This window comes from Octopus sinensis, linkage group LG26 (genome assembly GCF_006345805.1).
Source record: "Octopus sinensis linkage group LG26, ASM634580v1, whole genome shotgun sequence".
Lineage (NCBI taxonomy): Eukaryota > Metazoa > Mollusca > Cephalopoda > Octopoda > Octopodidae > Octopus > Octopus sinensis.
Genome location: NC_043022.1, coordinates 3,359,333 through 3,374,185, shown reverse-complemented (window position 1 = coordinate 3,374,185; position 14,853 = coordinate 3,359,333). Strand labels below are relative to the sequence as shown.

The 14,853-nt window shown below is 36.9% G+C and overlaps 2 protein-coding genes across 6 annotated transcripts in view; one reads left to right on the top strand and one right to left on the bottom strand.

The window, feature by feature from the left end:
* The window catches only part of LOC115224663 (DNA oxidative demethylase ALKBH2), a 32,051-nt gene extending 18,646 nt beyond the window's left edge, over nt 1-13,405 (top strand). Inside the window, exon 4 of the mRNA XM_036513527.1 lies at nt 13,233-13,405. Coding sequence (XP_036369420.1) covers nt 13,233-13,257 — 25 coding nt within the window. The 3' untranslated portion in view covers nt 13,258-13,405. The remainder of the gene's footprint in view (nt 1-13,232) is intronic.
* Nucleotides 1-14,853, bottom strand: part of LOC115224812 (RUS family member 1) — a 319,904-nt gene that overhangs the window by 73,365 nt on the left and 231,686 nt on the right. For 2 of the 5 annotated variants that reach the window (XM_036513519.1, XM_036513520.1), the window contains 2 exons: nt 11,681-11,801; nt 4,877-5,812 (listed from right to left, as the gene is read on the bottom strand). The exons of 2 other annotated variants lie outside the window; for them this stretch is intronic. In XM_036513519.1, the coding sequence (XP_036369412.1) occupies nt 5,675-5,812; nt 11,681-11,801 (259 nt within the window). In that variant the 3' untranslated portion in view covers nt 4,877-5,674. Of the gene's footprint in view, nt 1-4,876; nt 5,813-11,609; nt 11,802-14,853 lie in introns of those variants that run through there. One more of the 5 variants, XR_005003888.1, reaches the window with a different exon arrangement.

Genomic DNA, 14,853 nt, shown 5'->3' with positions numbered 1-14,853 from the left:
CACATGCGTCGTACAATCTACCTTTCACTCTGAATGAGAGACCCTTTGTCGTCAGTAGGGGAAGAAGCTTCCTAAACTTTGCCCAGGCTATTCTTATTCTAGTGGTAACACTCTCTGAGCATCTACCCCCGCTACTAACTTGGTAGCGGAAACTATCAACTACTAGTTTCTCCCCCAGGAGTATAATGGAATCTGTTTTCTGAGTATCTGTGGTGTCTATTGTCCCTGTGCATCTACCGCACATGAAAGCTATCTTCTCGGTTAATCTTCCTTTGATGTTGCTGCACTTCTAATGTGTCCATAGCTTACACTGGGTACATCTTATGGAGTTTCTACCTACACCTTTTCTACAGATCGAGCAGGGCCACCTACCTGAAGGGGTGTGTGGTGTGTTTGCCTTCCTACTTACTAGAACTTTGGTCTTTGCTACGTTGACTCTAAGGCCTTTTGATTCTAAACCTAGTTTCCACACCTGAAATTTCTTCTCTAGTTCCGGTAGTGATTCTGTTACAAGGGCTAGGTCATCAGCATAGAGGAGCTCCCAGGGACAACTCATCTTGAATTCATGTATATATATATATATATATATATCATGATGATGATGATGATATATATATATATATATATATGTATGTATGTATGTATTATCAATTTGTGTTGCAAGGTTCCTGATGTAAAATTGTGTTGAAACCGATATTGTTGTATATCACACCACCCACATACCCATCCCCACATCTTTACACCTACACATATCACATCACAACACACCACCCATCCCCACACCCACACAAGTCCAGACCACCAGCCCTCTTTCACACGCACATACATACTCTCTTATACACACACGCACCTTTGTGTTGGGAGCACCTTCGTATTGGAAGTCACTTGATCCTGTTATCTCCCCTACTGTCCCTCTCGCGTCTGACCATTGTCCAAAGTCAGGACACCATGATAGATCATTAGCTACTACACGCTTTTTTTAATGTTTCTCTCCTTGTTTTTGTTGTGTCCCTTTCTGTCGAAGAGCATAGGCTCGAAACGTAAAAGACTTTTTCTATTTCTATTCCTGAGTGCCATACTAATACATTTGTTTGTTTGTACTCCACCTGCCTTCGTCTTTTGTTCATTTTTGTAAACTTTCCCTTTATATATCTAAATGGTCATTGTTTTTTTTTTTTTTTTGCCAATATATATTTGTTCTTCACTCTTTTATTACTGTTCATATTTTATTATTGCAACTCCTGTCCATTGTCTGGAAATCTTTTGTCACACATCTGTGACCTCTTCAGTAACACTTTTTGTTTTCGTGTGTGTTCTTGCTCCACTCCATTCTGTTCTTCTCAAGTGTGTATCCTTGTGTGTGCATGCTTTTGTGTTCTTGTTTTTGTGTCATAGTTTTTAGCACACACAAACAAGGACAACCTCGCTGAAACCACCTCTGTCTTGTTTTCATAAGTTCTGAATTAAAATCTTCCACCAAACCTTAGTCACAATTTATGTTCCTAACACTTGCTTAATGATAACGAAGTTATTTTACTAAATTCTTTGTTATATTTAAAATTAATTGAAAGAAACTCAGAGCATCTCAACAGAAATATGGTAACGAAAGGGTTAAAGACAGTCAAATGTGTCTTCAGTTTGCACAAGATTTGGCTGCTATTTCTAACAAGTCAAACAATTATGTGAAACAAAATCTGCAAATTAACCCTTTTGTTACCAACCCGCCTGAAACCACCTCTGGCTCTGTAGTACAAATGTCTTGCTTTCAAAAGTTCTGAATTAAAATCTTCCACCAAACCTTAGTCACAATTTATGTTCCTAACACTAGCTTAATGATAACTAAGTTATTTTACTAAATTCTTTGTTATATTTAAAATGAATTGAAAGAAACTCAGAGCATCTCAACAGACGATAATGGAAGCGTTAAATTCTGTTTTTATTATCATTGATGCTGCGATAGATTGAAGTATTTTGTTGTTTACCACCTCTGTTCGGGATTCATAGTAGTCTTGTGGTTAAACAGCACCAGAGGGTGTTCTGAACATCTTCCCCAGGGTTTAGTACAGTCCTGAGCCTAACTAAAACTGTCGCATCAGATGTTGTTGTACACCACTGGTCACAATGCACTTCCAATTTTGTTTTGTTGCACCATTGTTTTCCATCTTAAATTGCTTGACTAAATCGTCTTTTGTCATCAGGGAGGCATTTATATGTAGCTACCTGTCCCAATACATTTGGAAACCTTTCCTGGCAATCTTCATAAAGGGTGTTAGTTCACTTCCTGTCGTTTCAAGACACGAGTGAAACAAAAAAAACAACTTTAATTTAACCCTTTAGCGTTCACATTATTCTGCCAAAATTAATCCTTTTTTTATCCACATTGTTTTGAACTAATCATGCATTATCTTGTAGCTATGAGATTTTGATGAGGTAGCAGTTAATTTTTAAAACGATATTGTAGGGTTGGTGTGAGAGACCAGATCTGGCCAGTTTGAACATAAAACAGGCAGAATACTTTTGGCCGGTTTAAATGCTAAAGGGTTAAAGTTGAGTGGAGATTGAAACCCAACCTACATTTACTTAACTAAAGTACGTACCAACACCTTTAGCTATCAATCTATGAAGACAACATAGCTGAGAATAAGATTTGTTGCAACTTTCAGTGACTGAGGATTGATCCAGAACCTTGGTGTGCATCATTTAATATCCTCACGTTAGATTCTAGAATGTTCTTTCTTGGCAGCTTTTACATTCGTAACGTTGTTCATTTGACCCTTATGCATCAACATATATTTGACAGTAGTATCATCTCTCTCTCTCTCTCTCCACACACACACACATATATATATACACATATATACATATCAGTTGTTGGTTGTCGGAGCACTGCATCCTTCAAAACTTCCATGCTTTCTGAGATTCGCCAACACTACACCTGATTTTCTCCTCTCCATACACACACAAGCATGTATCTGACTCATACATTGTTCGCTTCCCAGACATTTTTACATTACTGCATGTACTTTCTGACAAGTTGTGGTGCACCTGAGCACTGTATACAATAATTTCATTATATTATTATACATACACACCTGAGTTGTCAAACATTTAAACCAAATTTTCTCAAAACAACTTGTCCGACCATCCATAGGCCTTCCCTTTAAGAAACACTGATTTAACCTAAATTTGAGACACCATCAAAAAAAGAAATAAAGATAGACTTTTTTTTCTATTCCAAAGAATGCTTTATCGATCGCCACCTGGAGTCGATTTTTGTAAGTTTTTCAAGACTTATACATGCCCTGATACCGTCGGTATCTACATTTCAATTTTGAGCGCAATTGGATGTAGGATGCCCGATATCCTAGAAGACACACACACACACACACACACACACACACAGAACGGATTTCGGGGTCGATAAATTAAGTACCAGTTACGCACTGGGGTCGATGTAATCGACTTAATACCTATGTCTGTGCTTGTTTGTCCCCTCTATGTTTAGCCCCTTGTGGGTAATAAAGAAATAGGTATTTCGTCTGCCGCTACGTTCTGAGTTCAAATTCCGCCGAGGTCGACTTTGCCCTTCATCCTTTCGGGGTCGATAAATTAAGTACCAGTTACGCACTGGGGTCGATGTAATCGACTTAATACCTATGTCTGTGCTTGTTTGTCCCCTCTTGTCTTTAGCCCCTTGTGGGTAATAAAGAAATAGGTATTTCTTCAATATGAATAGCTTGTTTATTTCCCCCAACTTAGTGCAGCAACCTACTGAATATTTTAAGCCATCCATGCCAACCACTCCATAGATATCCTATTGCATTTACATCCTATTCACTTTGTAAGCATCATTACCATCAGTCCTCAACAACACATTGCTATCTGTAACAATGATTCTTTCTCGTCCCAGCCAACACAAAATAGCTTCCGACTGCTAGCTTATCATGCCTTACCACTAAAGCATTCTTTTCAAATCTAAGTTACCTGGCTTCCGTGACTCACATACACACACATTCAGGCCACGTCTTGCACTTTTTTCGTTACCAAATAAACACACTCAATGTATATTCATTCTCCACTTGTTCATTATGGTTCTTATTCTAACTTGAGTCCGTTGCCCAGAAATTTTTCATCACACATCTGTGACCTCTTCCAGCACCACATGGAGATGGAAATTTCTGGCCTTATGCTTAGAGTAGAAAAGATTCTACAAGGCAGCGAGCTGGCAGAAATGCTAGTAAGCCGGGTAAAATGCTTACCGGCATTTAGGCGGCGAGCTGGCAGAGTCGTTAGCACACCGGGTGAAATGCTTAGCAGTATTTCGTCTGCCGTTACATTCTGAGTTCAAATTCCGCCGAGATCGACTTTGCCTTTCATCCTTTCGGGGTCGATAAATTAAGTACCAGTTATGCACTGGGGTCGATGTAATCGACTTAATCCCTTTGTCTGTCCTTGTTTGTCTTCTCTGTGTTTAGCCCCTTGTGGGTAGTAAAGAAATAGGTATTTAGGGTTAGGGTTTGTTTGCCCTTATGTTCTGAGTTCAAATTCCGTCGAGGTCGACTTGCCCTTTCGGGGTCGATAAATTAAGTACCAGTTATGCACTGGGGTAGGGTTTGTTTACCTTTACGTTCTGAGTTCAAATTCCGTCGAGGTCGACTTTGCCTTTCATCCTTTCGGGGGTCAATAAATTAAGTACCAGTTGCATACTGCAGTTGATCTAATTAACTGCACGCCCCCTCAACAAACATTTCGGCCCTTGTGCCTAGAGTAGAAAAAATTACATGACTATAAAGAGTTATCCTCATTGGCTCATCAAACGCAAGACTTAAAATTAATAGATTTTCTGTTTATTTTAGAGAAGAAAAAAAAATGTATCTTTTTGCTGCTGACTGGAATAATTTTATTTATAATATTTTACATATTTTCTGTTGCTGAGTACCAAAGTTTCTCCATTGCTGAAAGAAAATGTTCTCACTTAAGATTAAGGGACGTGGAGATAGTATTAAAACTACCGGCCCCTAAAATTTTTTCTGTCCTGGTTTTATTTCCTCTTTGGTTCATTTGTCCCTTTCTCGGGTTTTTCTCGTGGGAGGGGAGAGGGGGGACAAAAAAAAAATGTTTCAGTCCTTGAGAAATTTCAGAAAACAAAACTTCAGATCTTTTTGCACCTAGTTCGTTAATTAACCATGATGACCAAAAAAACAAAACAAAGAAAAAAAAAATGCACATAATAATAATAATAAAAAAAAGATGGAATCAAAAAGAAATGATGCTTTCGACAAATTGGCTTCACTAATTGGCCCTTTTTTTTTTGGTATTTGTTTGCGTAATTATTGTTGCAGATTTCTGTCTTTGTTAATTACATTGCAAAAAAAAAAAAAATCCATAAAAATAAAAAGAGTCAGTGAAACCACTTAAAAAAAAACCGCAGGTACATAAGGTGAAACAGGTACATGAAATAGGGTCCATTACAAGGAATCCATGTGTCCCCCTCCTTGGGAGGTTTTGAAAGTGTGAATGTGTACATATATATATATATATACACACACACAAACAACGACACAATATGCATATATATATATATATATATATGGTGATGACATGGTTGGAGAGTCCGAGAATCCAAACGTTCTCCAGTTTGTGAAATCCGAGAGTTTGTAGTCAAGGTTAAAGTTCAGTGTTTCACTCGAGAAAAGAAGGAAGAAGTTCTTTTCACTTTGCTTTCCTTGATCCGTTCTTCTGCCAATTCATTTCGATTCTCTTGAATTAGTCTCTTGCGCATCTGAATGTCTATCAGATCCTCCATATCATTCTGGAAAGAAACAGAAGAAAAATGCATGAATGATATAAGCTAATATATATATATGTGTGTGTATGTATGTATATATATATATATTATTATTATATGTAGAAAAATACAAACTGGGACAAGAACGCAAAACATTTAGAAGACGATACAAAAAACACGGACGGGACATTCGAAGCCCTCAATCTTCAGTCAAGAACCGGATCATCCTCGCAATTTCAGCTGATTAATCTTGAGATCGCTCCGATCCGGCCAGCTCCAAGGAAAAACTAAGCTACGAGCATTAGATTTCTTGGAAGAAGGATTGAATGTATACGAAACAGGGACAGAAAAACGGACGATGCCACACGAATATAAAATACAAAAAACAATAATGAAATACAAAAAACATATATATATATATATATAATTACAAAGTGAGATAGGGGTTGTGAGTGTAACCCTCTATGGGATAACATATATCCAATATACTGCCAGTAAATCACCCAGAAATGCTAATACATAAATGCTAAGAATTGCAATGCAATTAATTCATTTATTGCATTAGATGGGCAAAGGTAAAATACAAAATAAGAAAATGGAGGAATATATTTTAATCAATCATCAACTACCAGATAATACCAATTCATATAATTTATTAACTAATTGTTCCTAATTATATTATATATATATTATATATATATATACACACATATATATATACATACACACACACACATATATATATACATACACACACACACATATATATATACATACACACATATATACACACATATACACATACACACATATACATACATACACACATATACATACATACACATATATATACATACACATATATATACATATATACACATATATATAATACACATATATATATACACACATATATATACATACATACATATATATATAATAATATATATACATATATATATATATACATATACACATATATAATAATATATATATATATAATAATAATATATACATATATATATATACATATACACATATATATATATACATACATATATATAATAATAATATATATACATATATATATATATATATATACATACAAGCAAAACGCCACCTGTCCTATATGTGCAGAGACATGGCTCAGTGGTTAGGGTATTCAGCTCACAATCGTGAGGTCATGAGTTCAATTCCTGGCAATGTGTTGTGTCCTTCAGCAAGGCCCTTTATTTCACTTTATTGCCCCAGTCCACTCAGCTGGCAAAAATGGATAGTACCTGTAATTCATAGGGGGCCTACCATGTCACATTCTGTGTCATGCTGAATCTCCCAGAGAATTTATGTTAAGAGTACAGGTGTTTATGGAATACTCAACCACATGCACATTAATTTCATGATTAGGCTGCTGTTCAGTTGATCCCTTCAATTGGAACCCTTGGAACCAACAGAGTGCCAGTCATATACATGCATATATAAATCATTTAATGTCCTTTCACTATATACACATGTGTGTATAAACACAATTATATGAAAAAATATACACACTACATTTTGATACCCTGAATACTTTTCTTTAGAATTCTAAACATCTCTCTCTATATATACTCTCTCTTTTACTTGTTTCAGTCATTTGACTGTGGCCATGCTGGAGCACCGCCTTTAGTCGAGCAAATCGACCCCGGAACTTATTCTTTGTAAACCCAGTACTTATTCTATCGGTCTCTCTGGCCGAACCGCTAAGTGACGGGGACATAAACACACCAGCATCGGTTGTCAAGCAATGCTAGGGGGACAAACACAGACGCAAACACACACGCATATATATATATACATATATACGACAGGCTTCTTTCAGTTTCCGTCTACCAAATCCACTCACAAGGTATTGGTCGGCCCGGGCTATAGCAGAAGACACTTGCCCAAGATGCCACGCAGGGGGAACTCTTGTATTCTTATTCACACACCTGGCAACCCTGGTTGCCTACCACATTCTTGGAGTGGTTGGCGTTAGGAAGGGCATCCAGCTGTAGAAACCTTGCCAGTCCTCAGTCAAACCGTCCAACCCATGCCAGCATGGAAAACGGACGTTAAACGATGATGATGATATATATATGTGTGTGTGTGTGTGGATATATATATATATTAATAATAATATTAGGGAGTAAAATTATCATGTACGTAGTGGTTTTACTTATCTTATAATAAACCTTTTAATACTTTTTGATAGTTATATATAATTATAAAAAAAAAAAATTATAAATATAAATTAATAATTTTGAATTTAAATAATTTAAATTTTAAATTTTATATATTTTGTAAATTACATTAATTATTTTTATTTTTTGGTTTATATTTTTCACTGTTTGATTTGCCTAATAGTGGTTTTTATCTCTGATTTAATATATATATATATACTCTTTAACTTGTTTCAGTCAGTTGACTGCGGCCATGCTGGAGCACCGCCTTTAGTCAAGCAACCCGACTTCGGGATTTATTCTTTGTAAGCCCAGTACTTATTCTATCTGTCTCTTTTGCCGAACCGCTAAGTGACGGGGACGTAAACACACCAGCATCGGTTGTCAAGCAATGCTAGGGGGACAAACACATACATATATATACATATATACGACAGGTTTTTTTCAGTTTCCGTCTACCAAATCCACTCACAAGGCATTGGTCGGCCCGGGACTATAGCAGAAGACACTTGCCCAAGATGCCCCACAGTGGGTCTGAACCCGGAACCATGTGGTTGGTTAGCAAGCTTCTTACCACACAGCCACTCCTGAGCCTATATATATATATATATATATATATATATATAATATATATATATATATATATAAACTTGGAGAAGAGAAATAGAGAAATAACGCGTGTGTTCGGTCATATAGTAATATAATAAATAAATAAAATATATGCATATATACATACATATATGTACATACTTACATCTACATGTATATATACATGCATACATATATATATATATGAGTACAGGACACCACAAATAAACGTTTGATTTTATGTTCTCGTCTCTCGTGTTCTACGTTTATTTGTGGTGTCCTGTACTCATATATATATATATGTATGCATGTATATATACATGTAGATGTAAGTATGTACATATATGTATGTATATATGCATATATTTTATTTATTTATTATATTACTATATATATCATCATCAATATCACTTTATGCCTGCTTTGTATGCTAAGATGGTTTGAACGGTTCAGTAGGATGCAAAGTGGAGGCATGTGGCTTAATGTTTGGGGTGTTGGATCGTAAGGATCATAAGGTTGGGGTTTCAATTCCTAGACTGGGCGATGCGTTGTGTTCTTGAGCAAAAGAACACAATGTGTCCACTCAGCTGGTGGAAATGAGTAATCCTGAGATGGACCAGCGTCCTGTCCAGGTGGGAGATTTATATATCCATGGAAACCAAAAAAATAGCCCTTTTGAGTCAGCATGACTCGAAAAGGTCTCCCCCTTTTATTTTTTTACTATCTCAGTTTTGAGGCATGGTTTCTATGGCTGGATGCTCTTCCTGACACCAACCACTTTACAGAGTGCATTCGGGGAGGGCTTTAAAGAATATCAACAATAGATGCAGGCTGCGAGTTAAAAAGGTTTCTTCCCAACCATATGGTTCTGAGTTCAGTCCCACTGCATGGCACCTTGGGCAAGTGTCTTCTGCTCTGGCTTCAGACAGACCAAAGCTCTGTGAGTGGATTTGGTAGATGGAAACTGAAAGAAGTTCACCACATCTGTGTGTGTGTGTGTGTGTGTGTGTGTGTATTTGTCCCCCGCCGCTCAACTTGACAACCGGTGTTGGTGTGTTTATGTCCTCATAACTTAGTGGCTCAGCAAAAGAGACCAATAAAGTAAGTACCAGGCTTTAAAAAAAACTACTAGGGTCGATTCATTCAACTAAAATTCCTCAAGGTAGTGCCCCAGCATGGCCACAGTCTAATGACTGAAACAAGTAAAAGATAGAAGAGAGAGAATAAGAGAAAAGGTGTTGACTTTAGACGAAGAACTGAGAAGAGAAAAAAGTGTGATGGAAGGAGCAAGGTTGATTGTGGTGAGACGGTGGCAGAAGAGAGAGAGAGAGAGAGAGAGAGTAACACATACAGGGTTTAACCCTTTAGTATTTAAACCGGCCATATCCGGCCAAAATATTTAATCTGTTTTATGTTCAAACTGACCAGATCCAGGCTCTCACACCTACCCTACAATGTTATTCTACATTAAGTAATTACACCATCAAGATCTTGAAGATATGAGATAATGCATGATTAATTCAAATCAATGGGAATCAATAGGCATTATGTTTGATAGAATAATCTGAACACTAAAGGGTTAAGAAGGGGATAGTGAAAAAAAGCCAAGGGGTCAAAGAGCAAAGAAATCTAGTGAAAGCAACCAAGATAAAGGCACCAGTCTGACTAATATAAACAGTAGACATTATACACATGCATATATAGATGCAGGCAGCAAAACCATTGAGACTTCATTAGAATCACATGCAAACATTAACGAGAAAGTGTAGAGTGTAAATTGGCAAAAGGCAATTAGTGCTGGCGATGCTGGTAATTAAGTGTTAGTAGAAAGCATGGCTAAGGAATGGTGAAATAAGCAGTGAGAATTGGTGCAGTGTTGATGCAAGAGACAGGATTTTCTTGTGTTGTTCTCTGAATATTTTTATGATGCTTCTTGTGGCTGTGCGGTAAGAAGCTTGCTTCCCAACCACATGGTTCCGGGTTCAGTCCCATTGCATGGCACCTTGGGTGAGTGTCTTCTACTATAGCCTCAGGCCGATCAAAGCCTTGTGAGTGAATTGTGAATTTGGTAGATAGAAACTGGAAGAAGCCTATCGTATATATATATATATATATCACCGTGATCACCGTGACCGACCAGGCTACCAGATGTTGTTACACATCGCTGGTTACAATGCGTTTGCATTGTTTTAGCCTTCGAATGACGCCACCCCGCTGGCTAAGCGAGCAGGCCAACAGAAGAAAGAGTGAGAGAAAGAGAACAGCAGGGATCACACCCCCTGCCGGAGACTCGTGGAGCTTTTAGGTGTTTTCGCTCAATAAACACACACAATGCCCGGTCTGCGAATCGAAACCGCAATCCTATGACTGCGAGTCCGCTGCCCTAACCACTGGGCCATTGCGCCTCCACATGTATATATATATATAAATTGATATATATTTGTGTGTGTATGTCTGTGTTTGTCCCCCTGCTATCTCTTGAGAACCAATATTGGTGTGTTTATATCCCCGTAACTTAGCAGTTTGGCAAAAGAGACTGATAGAAGAAGTACTGGGCTTACAAAGAATAAGTCCTGTGGTCAATTTGTTTGACTAAAACCCTTTAAGGCAGTGCTCCAGTATGGCTGCAGTGAAATAACTGGAACAAGTAAATGACACCTAATGGTGCTTTTACCTTACTGTGGGTTCAGTGTTATGTATCCAGCCAAACCTATCAACTGTGTGTGTGTGTGTGTGCATTCTGTATGATACATAGGTGGCTGTTTTAATTAAATATTGCCTTAGTTACATTTAATGGATGTACATCTATGTATGTAAGTGTGTGTGAATGCATGTTTGCATGTTTATGTATGCGTGTGTATCTGTATATCTATGTATGTGTGTGTATATGTATGCATGCATATGTATGTATGTATGTGTGTATATGTATTTGTATGTAGGTGTTTGTATGTATGTGTGTGTGTATGTGTGTATATGTGTATTGAAATGTTTCATTAATACGATGCAGTAATTTCAGCAGAAAATGTTACCCTCACATCTTCGTTAGTGCTCAGCTAGAAAGGGTCGTTAAAGTTAATCGTGGAACACCATTTATTTATCGTCTCACCTGCCACTGATCTCTCTGTTGAGAAACCATCACTTTCTGATGAATGGCGGCCATTAGCTGGTTGTTTAGACTCATTATTTCAGACTTGGCTTGGTACAGTTCCTTCTCCATTTGAATTTTCCTGCAGGAAAGAAAGAAAAAAAATAAAATAAAACCATCATCATCATCATCAGGACCATTTCTACCACTCTCCACCATCACCATCACCACCACCACTACCAACGTCATTTAACCCTTTCATTACTGTATTTCTCTTAAGATGTTCTGTGTTTCTTTCAATAATTTTAAATATAACAAAGAATTTAGTAAAATAACTTAGTTATCATATTACTCTTTTACTTGTTTCAGTCATTTGACTGCGGCCATGCTGGAGCACCGCCTTTAGTCGAGCAAATAGACCCCGGGACTTATTCTTTTGTAAGCCCAGTACTTATTCTATCGGTCTCTTTTGCCGAACTGCTAAGTGACAGGGACATAAACACACCAGCATCGGTTGTCAAGCAATGCTAGGGGACAAACACAGACACACAAACATATATACGACAGACTTCTTTCAGTTTCCGTCTACCAAATCCAGTCACAAGGCTTTGGTCAGCCCGAGGCTATAGTAGAAGACACTTGCCCAAGGTGCCACGCAGTGGGACTGAACCCAGAACCATGTAGTTGGTATATATACATATATATATTATATATATACATATATATGGATTCCAGCGATCCTTCTCAAATCGTGCAAACGAGCGCTTGCAAAACCGCTACAGCTTCTTTTTTAGAGCTTTCTTGCAAGTGGTAAGCTCCCAGTCAAATTGAAAGAGGGGGTAATATGCCCTATCCATAAGGGAGGTAGCAGAGCAGATGCTAAAAATTATAGGCCTATCTCTCTGACCTTACACATCAGCAAAGTCATGGAACGAATAGTCCGTAAGAAACTAATCATGCTCCTTGAAGAAAATATGTGTATATGTACATATATATTTATATATATATGTATATATATAAACGTATGTGTATATGTATATATACATATATATTTATATGTATAATGTATAATATATATGTATATATCATATATATTTATATGTATATATATGTATATATACATATATATGATATGTATATATATGTATATATACATATATATTTATATATATATATGTATATGTATATATACATATATATTTATATATATATATGTATATGTATATATACATATATTTTATAATATATATATGTATATGTATATATACATATATTTTATATATATTGTATATGTATATATACATATATATTTATATGTATATGTATATATATATGTGTATGTATATGTATATATACATATATATTTATATGTATATGTATATTATATATGTGTATGTATATATATATATATATATATATACAGGGTCAGGCAAAATGATCTGACACATTTGTAGGTTAAATAAAAGGCAAATGAGGTAAAGAAACAAAAAAGTGTTTTTATTTTTGAAAAGTACATATAATGCCATTTTGTTTTGTTTCTTTATAATACCATTGTTTTTCGTTTCTTTTTCAGTTGCTGCCATGAATTGGACTGGTGAGCATCGCGCTTTCATTGCGGAAACGTTTATCAAAACAAACGATTCTGTAACTGCAACACAAACAGCGTTCCGTTTGCACTTCAATCTTGGTAGACATGATCCCGTACCAGCTCGAAACACGATCTTGTTATGGGTTACCAACTTCAGAGCTACCGGATCTGCATTGAAATGAAAATCAACCGGTCGACCTCGCACCGCCAGAACTCCAGAAAATGTGGCAGCGGTAAGAGCTTCAGTTCAACAGTCTCCACGCCGTTCCACATTTAAACGCGCCCAGGCTCTTAGACTTTCCGAAAGAAGTTTGCGAAGAATTCTTCACAATGATCTTCAATGATCTTCACCTGATTTTAATCCGTGCGATCTTTTTCTCTGGGGATACCCCAAGTCAAAGGTATACATTAATCGCCCTCGATCTATTGAACAACTTAAAGATGCAATTCGTCAAGAAATTACTGCCATTCCACATGAAATGACCCGCCGAGTTATTGACAACTTTCGTGAACGCCTTCGACAGTGCATGGACAATAATGGATCCCATTTGACTGATTTCATTTTTAAAACATAATGAAACAAAATGGCATTATATGTACTTTTCAAAAATAAAAACACTTTTTTGTTTCTTTACCTCATTTGCCTTTTATTTAACCTACAAATGTGTCAGATCATTTTGCCTGACGCCAACCACTCCGAGTGTAGTGGGTGCTTTTTATGTGCCACCGACACAGGTGCCAGACGAGGCTGGCGAACGGTACTTAATTTATCGACCCTGAAATTATGAAACGCAAGCTCGACTTCAACGGAATTTGAACTCAGAAAGTAAAGACATGAAACACTGCCCAGCGTGTTGACCATCCTGCCAGCTTGCCACAATATCAGTTTGTCCCTGGTATAGCTTGACAATTGGTGTTGGTTTGTTCACATCCCTGTAACGTAACAGTTCAGCAAGAGGGTAATTATCAAACTTTAAAGAAAAAGGTCCTGGGGTCAATTTCTTTGAAAGCACTGCCCCAGCATGGCCTCGGTTAATTGGCTGAAAGAAATAAAAGAAGACCTGAAACTGCAAATGTCTCTGCCCAGTGTATATCAATAAGAGAAAGGGGGAAATTCAAGAAGGAATTATTTTAAAAAAAAAAAAATTTTAAATATCCTTTACACCCCTCCTGCACAAATTTTTCCAAGTTTTGACACTTTAGAGACATCAGATCTTATGGGTCTTGGTATTCAGACTCATAAGATTTGATGTCTCTAAAGTGTCAAAACTTGGAAAAATTTGTGCAGGAGGGGTGTAAAGGATATTTTTAATTCCTCCATATTTATTTCTTTGTATGTGAAAATATATAAAATGAGTGATGCAGGTTCAATACTCAGAGGAATATTTAAAATGTGGATTTATTCCCCACTCTCTAAAACTGGGATCTTGTGAACTTTCAGAACTCCTCTCTCCATCCTCTTGATTTCCGCACATTTTTTTTTTTCATATTCGTTTTCCTACACACCGCCTTTAGTTGAACAAATCGGTCCCCTGGACTTATTCTTTGTAAGCCCAGTGCTTATTCTATCGGTCTCCCTTGCTGAACCGCCAAGTGACGGGGACGC